Below are 10309 nucleotides of genomic sequence, written 5' to 3'. Positions count from 1 at the left end.
CAATGAAGGTGCCCAATTCTTGATGCCTTGCCTTGGACACTTTACAGCCTTCAGACTGTAACTGTGTAACCAAATATACCTCCTTTATAAAATCCAATCCATTTCTGGTATTTTGCTTAACAGCAGCATTAGCAAACCGGAACATTTAGATTTCACAGTAAGTAGATGACTGAAACTATGGTACTATAACTCCTAAAAACTTTGGAAATTTCCTATATATCTACTAGTAGTTAAATCATACTTTGAAAGATAGTACTTTTTTGGATATATATTTCATAATAAAAAAATAACAGAGACAAAAAAAAAGTGACTGAGGGTTATTCAGTGTAGACAAATCTCCCTCCCACATCTGACCTCAGCCATCCACCTCCCCTCCCACAAGTCTCTTGTGTGGCCTTAAAGGAGTTGGGTTTTAAAACAGCATTTGTTCAACAAATTTACTGAGGGTCTACTTTGTGCCAGGAGCTGTGCTAGGTACTGGAGACCTACCAGACTAAAATAAAATCTTTGCTCTTTCAGAACTTATTATCTAAAAGACACAAGAAAGGGCTTAAGGTTTGATTCACAAATATAAGGCAAAATTAGGCTTCAGGGTAAATGAGGATGGTTTTCATCTCCAAAATATTCACTCTGTCTTTAATATATCTTAAGAACTATATCAGTAAAGGGCATGAAAGTCAATATTAACATGTTTGGAGGCATGCAAACATGCTTTATGAATGACTTTTTATTCAAAATATGAAAACCCTGAAAATAGCTGGATGTTCTTCTCTAGTGCAACTGAAAACAGTAAACAAAAAGGAAATGTCTTATTTTAAGAAATGAGTGTGTGAAAAAATACTAATCTGTTTCAGGTAAGCCTTCTGAAATTTGTAACAGGTGAATGTACTTTTATATTCTACCTATTCAAAAATATATACTTTTTTTAAAAAAATTAGGGTACAGATTTTTAAAACAGTTGATTGAAGGCAGGTAAAGGGGCAAAGGGCTTCTAGTCACTGAGAGAAAGAAAGGTAGCCAGGCTGTGGAGGAAAGGATCCTGGTATAGGAGGCAGGAGCCCTTGGATTCTAATACTGGATCCCCTCTGACCACTGGGTGACTTTGAGCCAACAATTCCTCCTCTAGGGCCTCAATTAAATCATCTGTCAATGAGGGTGACCACATTTTCCCTACCTCACCACTGGGTTGTTAAATGAAAGGGAGTCCTTACCTTTTTCTCTGGTGAATTCCTACTGATCCCTGATGCTCCAAATCAAATATCATTTTCCAGGCCAGATGGAGTTAGTGGCTCCATCCCCTGGGTTTCATAAAAGTCTCTAGCATTATCCCTGTTTCCTTGCATTGTCCTACTTCTTTCAGTTTCTCCCACAGCCAGAAAGTTGTCTTAACAGACTTTGGAACTCCCAAGGGGAGCCAGTTCACAATTGGGAGTTCAATAAATACTTGCTTAATGAAGGGTGACTGAAGGATACATGACCCATTGTCCGCATTTGTACAGGCTTCTTACAGGATTCTGCACAGAATGTTAAGACATAAAGCCTCTTTCAATTAACACATGATCCTGGGATGTAAACTCATAAATAACAATACAGATATTTATAGTGCTATTTTGATGAAATTATCTTTTTTTTTTCCTTTCAAAATTTTTCCTCAATTCCGTTGGGATATCTTTTCATTAAGAAACAATGTTGCTTTTAAACAAGTCTGGGCGACAGAGCTCACTGTGGTCTCTGCGCCTTATTTTATTCTTTCGCTACCAACAACACGTGACTCTTTAAAATGCCTTAAAATGTTCAACAGATGTTTGCCAAAAGAATGAGTGATCTTTTGAATCCTCTAAATGATGCACGATAAACTCACGCCTTTATGTGGTTCTTCCCAGGACCAGATAGAAATATTTACGTGGAACCCAGACGAGGAAAATAGGGAGCAAAAGTAAGCAGGAATAGAAACTTCTGTGAAGTTTCAGGAGGAATAGTTTGGGTTTTTTCAAAAATTTCCTTCAGAAAACACCAAGCTGTTAACGGTGATGATCTGGTGAGAGTTGGGGTAATTTTCGGGGTCTCCCGAAAATTGTGTGCTTCTAAACAGCCCGTGGCATTCCGCATTTCCACTGCCGTGTATTCGCTCTGTGGCCCAGGAGCCCTTCCCGCGCGCGAGCCCAAGGCGGGCTGGGGTCGGTCTCGGATCTCGTCTGGAAGGAGCCCTGAAAATGCACACAGGCGTCCCTGATCCTCGCGTAGGGACGTTTTTAGACCTCGGAGAGGAAGAGCCCGGGAACCCCGCCCGTCAGTTCCGTCGCACTACGTTGGACACGGCTCCGAACGGTTGGATAAAGGGAATCTGAAGAAGCCGGAACCTGGGGCCCGGAGTGCGCGCGCAGCGGAACACAGTGGCTGCCACCCCGCACCGCAACAATTAGAGGCGGAAGTCGAAGGTACCGACGCACCTGGGGAAATTTGCCTCGACGGCACCTTCCGGTCCTCGACTCCGCCCCCACCGGAGGGGCTCAGCTCCAGGATTCAAGATGGAGTCGTTGAGTCGAGCTGGGCAGGAGATGAGCTTGGCGGCTCTGAAGCAGCACGACCCCTACATCACCAGCATCGCAGACCTCACGGGCCAGGTTGCTCTGTACACCTTCTGCCCTAAGGCCAACCAGTGGGTGAGTGTGGTCTGGCCGCGGAGGAGGCCCTCTCGGCCCCCGCCGCTTCTTAAAGGGGCCGCGCAGGCCGCCGTCGTGGGAAGGGGGTCGATGAGGGAGGCCAGGGTGGCGTGAGCCAGGACAGGGACTGGCGAAGTGCGCGGCGGGAGCCGGAGTCCGGTCAGGGGCGCCTGGGGCTGTGGGAAGAGGAGCGAGGAAAGTAGGCCCGAGACATCTTGGGAAAAGCCCGATGGAGGGAAGGGTTACAGCAGGGTCGAGATCTTGGGGATGGGTCCGAGGATGTGAACAACCTGCCTTCTTTGAGGTTGTGTGGGGAGATACGAGACCCGTGGAGTCAGAGAGGTGCCTGAAAGGTTGTCTGAGGCTTTGAGGAATATTAAATAATTTACGTATACTTGATAATAGGAAATAAACACTCCTTTCCTCCTTGCAACACACAAAAATGAGAGCCCCCTCCGCAAAGGTCATTTGGATTTAAAGCTTGAAATCCAGTTAGTTTCAATTCTTGGAAGAGGAGGGTGGGAGTGAGTCCAGCTTTGATCGAACTACACTGTATTTCCAGAGTTTTGGAAAAGATTTCAAGGCAAGAGAAGGACTTGCATGTTATCTGGATCCCCTTGAGACCTTTGGAAAGGAGAGCCTGTAAATATGTTCTTTTTCCAGCTGTGATGCTGGTGATGTCACCTCTGAGTATACATTTTGGTTTCTTTGCACGGGAGGGGTTCAGAAAGGTTCCATTCATTCTAACTGACTTTCCTTTGTTAGCCCCTGCTTGAGGCTTTGTTTATTTAAATAATTCTCCATTTTCTTATAATTGATCCTTCCTAATTAACCCAGTTATAGGCATTACACCTAGAAAATAGTCTGTAAATATTTGTTGGATTGAATTCATCTGTAGCTGGCATTCATATTTGCAATTAAAAATAAGACTCTAGGATTCTGGGAAGATGGTGGCATAGAGAGAAGTGGAAGACTTAGTCTCCCCCAGAACAATTTATAAATGAACAAAAAAACAGTAAATAACCTGGAATAACAGCGGGAGACAAACTTGACTGCCCACTCATCATCCACCAACCTGAATTGGGAGGAATGTCCGAGATCATAGCATAAAATCTGTAATTAAAACTGCGGACCCGTGCTGAGAGCAGAGAGCCTAGAGCCGAGAGCCGCTCCTTCACGGAAGCCGCGCTGTGCACTCTCTCAGCCCAGCTCCAAGTGAGGTGTTAATATTAACTGCTCAATGCAGACAGCGAATCCTCAACAAACAGACAGAGGCTTTTGTTGACAACTGACCTTGGGAGAATCAGGGGACATATCTGCCTCAGGATAGGGAGCCCAGAGGATCGGGTGCTATATCTGGCTGACGGGTGAACCTGGGAGTTTTTCTGTCTCTCTCTCTCTCTCTGGAGAAAATCTCAGCCCGCAAGGCATTGCAGTAAAGACAGCCTCAGACATTCTGCATTCTGAAACGAGCTGAGAGCATGCCGCAGCACGGCCCGGAGGCCCAGGGCTTCCTTTGAGGGATGGCGCGCACTGGTGACGTAGCACGGTATTCCCTCGGATGAGCTCCTGGAGGATCGTGGCTGGGAGGGGGGACCTGCTTGGAGAACCCAGGGGTGCTACGCCAAGTCCAGTGGTTTGTAGAGCAGCGAGAGAGGGTCTGGGGCTGAACTAAAATGAAGGCTTAGACTCTTGCGGCGGCCTGGAATCTCCTGTAACCAGGGGGATTTGAACATTAGAACTGCCCTTCCTCCCTGGCCGCCCGTACACACACCCCACATTCGAGGCCGACAGCTCCAGCAACACACCCAAACTGAGTTCTTCAACTGAACCCACAAGAATCATTTCCCCACACACCGTGGGAACAAGGTTGTGAACTGACTTGAGGGATATAGGTGACTCACCAATGCTGTCTGCTGGTTAGTTAGAGAAAGTGTACATCACCAAACTATGTCTCTGAAAAATTAGATCAATAACCTTTTTTTTTGTTACAAACTTGAAAGAACCCTATCAAGCAAAACAAATGCCAAGAGGCCGAAAACAGCAGAAAATCTTAATGCATATGATAAAACCAGATGATATGGAGAATCCAACTCCAAACACACAAATCAAGATTTCGGAAGAAACACTCTACCTCACACAAGTAATCAAAGAACTACAATCGAGGAACGAAAACATAGCAAAGGATTTAAAGGACATCAAGAAGACCATGGCCCAGGATATAAGTGCCATAAAGAAGACCCTAGAAGAGAATAAAGAAGACATTGCAAGAGTAAATAAAAAAATAGAAGATCTTATGGAAATAAACTGTTGGCCAAATTAAAAAGACTCTGGATATTTACAATATAAGGCTGCAGGAAGCTGAACAACATCTCAGTGTCCTAGAAGTCCACAGAACAGAAAATGAAAGAACAAAAGAAAGAATGGAGAAAAAAATCAAAAAAATCGAAATGGATCTCAGGGATACGATAGATAAAATAAAACGTCCAAACTTAAGACTCATTGGTGTCCCAGAAGGGAAAGAGAATGGTAAAGGTCTAGAAAGAGTATTCAAAGAAATTGTTGGGGAAAACTTCCCACACCTTCTACACAATATAAATACACAAAGCATAAATGCCCAGTGAACTCCAAATAGAATAAATCCAAATAAACCCACCTCAAGACATATTCTGATCAGACTGTCAAATACTGAAGAGAAGGAACAAGTTCTGAAAGCAGCAAGAGAAAAGCAATTCACCACATACAAAGGAAACAACATGAGACTAAGTAGTGACTACTCAGTGGCCACCATGGAGACGAGAAGGCAGTGGCATGGCATATTTAAAATTCTGAGAGAGAAAAATTTCCAACCAAGAATACTTTATCCAGCAAAACTCTCCTTCAAATTTGAGGGAGAGCTTAAATTTTTCACAAACAAATGCTGAGAGACTTTGCCAATAAAAGACCTGCCCTACTTCAGATTCTAAAGGGAGCCCTACCAACAGAGAGATAAAGAAAGGAGAAAGAGATACAGAGAATTTTAACAGACATATATAGTACCTTACATCCCAAATCACCAGGACCCTCATTTTTCTCTAGTGGTCACAGATCTTTCTCCAGAAGGGACCATAAGCTGGGACATAAAACAAGCCTCAAGAAATTTAAAAAAAAAAAAAAAAAAAAAAAATTGAATATACTCAAAGCACATTCTCCAACCGCAATGGAATACAAATAGAAGTCAATAATTTTTGAACTGTAATCCACTATTTACTTCCTACATGATAAAAATTACACAAACTCTAAGGACAAATCAGTGGTTTTGAACTCAATGTAAAATATGTAATTTTAGACAACTATATAATGGTAGGGGAATGAAGGAGTATAGGAACATAGTTTATGTGCCCTATTAAAGTGAAGGTGGTATCAAAGAAAAAGAAGATTGATAGGGATTTAAGAGGTTAATTTTAAGCCCCACAGTAAACACAAAGAAATTATCAGAGAATATAACCATAGAGATGAAAAGTAGAGTTTGGGTTAAGAGAAATGGGGGAAGGGGCAATGGGGAGTTGAGAAATGAGTGTAGGGTTGCTGTTTGAGGTGAAGGGAAATTTCTAGTAATGGATGGTGGGAAAGAGCAGTACAACATCCTAAATGTGATTAATCCCACTAATGGAAGTCTAGGGAGGGGGTGGAATGGGAAGATTTAGGCTGTATATATGTTTCCACAACTGAAAAAAGACAGTCTAACTAGATGACAATTGAATGCTAAGGATGAACTTGGATGGGATTGGAGGACAGAGGACAGGTGCCTCAAAGAGACACAGTTGAGACATAAGGAAAAGGAAATATAGAATGTAAGCTTTGTATCATGGTTGAATCTCTTATACTTCTTAGCTGCGCTTAATGGAATTACATAAAAGAATGTTCTTGTTCATGGGAAGTATATACGTGAATTATAGTGTATGTTCAAGGATGTGTGCAGCTAACTCTCATATGATCAGAAGACAGAGCAATAAATGATGGATGATAGGGAGGGAGGGAAAGAAATAGCAATGTGACAGCATGTTAAAGTTGGTGATTGAGCTGTCGGGGGGGGGGTCAGGGTATGATGGAATTCTGTGTATGGGGCTAGTATTGTTTTTGCAACTATTCATGTAACTTTGAATTTATTTCAAAAAAAATTAAATAAATAAAAAAAATAAGACTCTAATCTTAGCAAAACTCTGAAGGGTTATCATTGTAATGTGCCCCTTAAAGTATAGTACTGATGCAGAGTATAGTTACCACTAATTTTGTGAAAATTATTTGACATTTGTAAAGTTAATTGGGAAAAAGAGAGGTTTCAAAATCTTGGTTTAGTTTATTTTCTTTCATCCGCCTTCTGGAAGAGAAGGACATATGGAAAGCCTCAAAGAACAAAATTATAGATTTTTTTTTCTTTTTTTAACAGTAGCTGTTTTAGACCTTGCCTTAGTTTGGATTGTTATAGATCATTTTTCTTTACTTAGTCTACATATACATTTGTGGTCAGGCACAAATGTGGATTGCAGAAAAGTGGTGAAGACTTTGGGGCTGGAACTTTTTACTAACAAACTTTTATTTCTAGTTTTTCACAAAGATTTTCGGTACTTTGGAATTTTAATTGTGGATTTCTATTTTAAATATGAAATACAAGCTATAATAACCTGAATTGAAAAATAAGCTGCCATTGTTTATTTGAATCATGGCACTTAGAGTATAACCAAAATCTTTTCTTTCTCAAGTGGATTTTAACTTTGCACAGTGGAATAAGATGAGCAAGTCTTCTTTTAATGAAAGACAGTTATAAAAAAAAAAAAAAAGTCTTTAGGAAAATCTCATAATGATATTTAAGCTAGGGCAGTGTTACTGGAAGAAATCAAGATGGTAGTTTTTTTAATCCCAACAAGTTGATATGACTAACATTTAAAATTTTTCTAATAGTTTGTTGATTACATTAAAATATTTAGGTTTAACCTAGATTGTGAACTGCAGGCTTATATGGTTATTTCTTCTTTAAACAGTGTAACTGTATTTAAAACCTAAGTATGCTCTTGTCTAAGCAAATGAAGATGGTAATGAGTTGTACTTCCTTAAAACATTTTCACTTTAAGCTAAAAAATTCTGTTAATTATTTTTAAGAACCACAGTAATTACTTTGTGGTTTCAATGTTTATGATTCTTCAGCAAAGCTCTAAAATTAGCAAACTGTGTTTCACAGTAATTCTTAACTAACCACAAAATTTGTTGCTCTTGAAAATATATCAGAATCTCCAGTGATGAAACAAAGTATCCTGTGAACTAAAAACTTTCTCTTTTTTACTATTAACTTGGATAAACTTTGAAAGTGTAGAAACTGCTGTGCACGGGACCTTGGCTTTAAGATTAAAAATTCTTGCTAAAGTATTTTAGCTTAAAAAAAAAAAAGTGAAAACTAATTCTATCATATTCTCCTTTAAAAACTAAAAAAGAAAAAAAAATGCTGCAGATACAGACTTCTTGCTAGATAAACATTGCATAGGCTTATATATGCATCAATCCCATCGAAAAGAAACATAAGAAACTGGTAACAGTGTTTGGTAGAGTGAGAGGGAGACTTACTTTACCTGTTCAAAGGTGATTAATTTTTAATTAAATAAAATAACTTGATCTGGAAAATGAAACAGTTCTTCCCTGTTGGGACTATTTGGGTTGGATGATAGGGGGTTGGGGAGGGGCAGTGACAACTACTAATAGACTTATTGTCTATTATAGGAGAAGACTGATATAGAAGGGACCTTATTTGTCTATCGAAGGTAAGGTTTTGTTTTGAAAATATTGGTTTTTAAAAATCTAGTGGTAAACACTGTCATATGAAATAGTTCAGTTCTCTCATACAATTTTCTTTGGAACATTCCTGTTTGTCTCTTCAGGTTTTCACCCAACCCTAGCTGTGACATCCTAACCAAGTCACCTCCTTTCTCTGAGCTTTCCTATAATTGAGAATAAACAGAACCAGAACTTACTTAGGAGCCTAGCAAAACCATCTCAAATAGAAAGCATTTTCTAGTAATTGAATCTTAAAAAAGATGCCTCCCTTCCTCCTTCCTCCCCGCCCATATTAAAAAGAAAGGAAAGATATGGTATATGGTTAAGAAAATATGGTTAAGAAAAATATAGTACATAGCCTGGCTCTATAAAATAATGTAGTTGAGAACAAGTTTGTCTTCTATGATTCTGATTCTGGTGCTGTCCTCTTTTCATCTCACCCCCAAAAGTTCTGGATGTGTACAATGTCTTTAGCAATTGAACTTTTAGTTTGCTCTAGTGTTCTTTAGAAAACCTGAATTATTCATAACTGTATGTTATTTTCAGCTTCTCTGAGCATTAATTGCTATCTTAAAAGTGATCAGTTTGTAAATTGCAACTTTGTTAGGCAACTTTTGTGGCCTAAAGGTGACATGGTAATCATGAATTACTTTTTTCCTGTATCCCTTTAAGACCCCTTGGTTCTAAAGCCTTAGGGAATCAGCAGGAGTTATTACTGAAACTAGTTATTTTCCTTTCCTTTTTTTTTTTCCTTATTTCTTTTTTTTTCCATATTATGTGTACGTTGTCTTTTAAGAATTTCCTTTCTCCATTGATGCTAATTTAAAAGAATTTGTCAGTTCCTAAATTTTGATATAAAGCTTTGAGATCTCATCTAAACACATCTTTTTCTTCCTTTAAATGTAAGTGCTTTGGTATTTGTACAACAAGCTCTTCTTTCTTAGGTATTTTGTTCCCTCTTATTCATTATTCTTTTTTTAAAAAAAAAGTCTTTATGCTTCACCCACTTCATTACATTTCATTACTAGTTTAAAGAAACTAGTATAAAGAAATATTTCAACTGTTGTTAGAACCTTGATATCTATAGTATTTGGAAAGTACTTTCCTGATCTTATTGTTATAATGCAGATCCACTGATTGTAAAAATTAAGATTTGGTGTAAGTGACTTAGTAAAATTCATGTAGTCTAATAAAAGACTAATAGTCTAATATTACTATTATGGTGTTAGTCTAATAAGAGAAGACCAAGGAAGTTCTGTCTGGGAAATGTGAGAACATTTTATGTGCTTTGGATACAGGTATACCAGTATCTCAGAATATCACTTTTTAGAAACCGCTTAGTATAGAATAAGCCTTGGTTTGGAGTCAGAAAACCTGAAGCTATGACTCTGGGCACAGGCCTTAATCATTCTGAGCTTTTTTTCCTGATATATAAAATAGGATTCTAATATCTCCCCTATGTATTTCACAGAAAAATGAGAAAACTGAAGTCCTATGTATGTATGAGGAGTGTCTAAAGGATTGTGTGCTGAATCCCCCTGATCTGGGAACCCAAAGATGTCTTTACTGTAGGAGTCAAGGCATTATCCATCTAATTCAGGAAGACTATGTAAATACCTGTTTGGTGCAAGAAAAATAATTATTGTACTGGTGGGCAGTATTATTGTAACCATTCCTATACCATATTTTATATAAATGGTACTTTCATTCAGCACGTATTTATTAAACATTTACTGTGTCAGTTCTAGGTTCTTTGGCTACATCAGTGAAAAAATAAGACACAGTCTCCACCCACATGGAATTTCCAGGGGACTGAAGGATGGAGGAAGACAATAAATATA

At 39.2% G+C, this 10309-nt stretch overlaps 1 protein-coding gene across 1 annotated transcript in view; it reads left to right on the top strand.

The window, feature by feature from the left end:
- The first annotated feature begins 2494 nt into the window (after positions 1 to 2494).
- The window catches only part of DCP1A (decapping mRNA 1A), a 65258-nt gene continuing 57443 nt past the window's right edge, over positions 2495 to 10309 (top strand). The window contains exons 1-2 of the mRNA XM_037798336.1: positions 2495 to 2663; positions 8415 to 8455. Of these exons, the coding sequence (XP_037654264.1) occupies positions 2529 to 2663; positions 8415 to 8455 (176 nt within the window). The 5' untranslated portion in view covers positions 2495 to 2528. The remainder of the gene's footprint in view (positions 2664 to 8414; positions 8456 to 10309) is intronic.

Source organism: Choloepus didactylus, chromosome 1 (genome assembly GCF_015220235.1).
Source record: "Choloepus didactylus isolate mChoDid1 chromosome 1, mChoDid1.pri, whole genome shotgun sequence".
Classification (NCBI taxonomy): domain Eukaryota; kingdom Metazoa; phylum Chordata; class Mammalia; order Pilosa; family Megalonychidae; genus Choloepus; species Choloepus didactylus.
The sequence above is the reverse complement of the archived record's forward strand: the minus strand, read 5'-3'. Positions and strand labels throughout refer to the sequence as shown.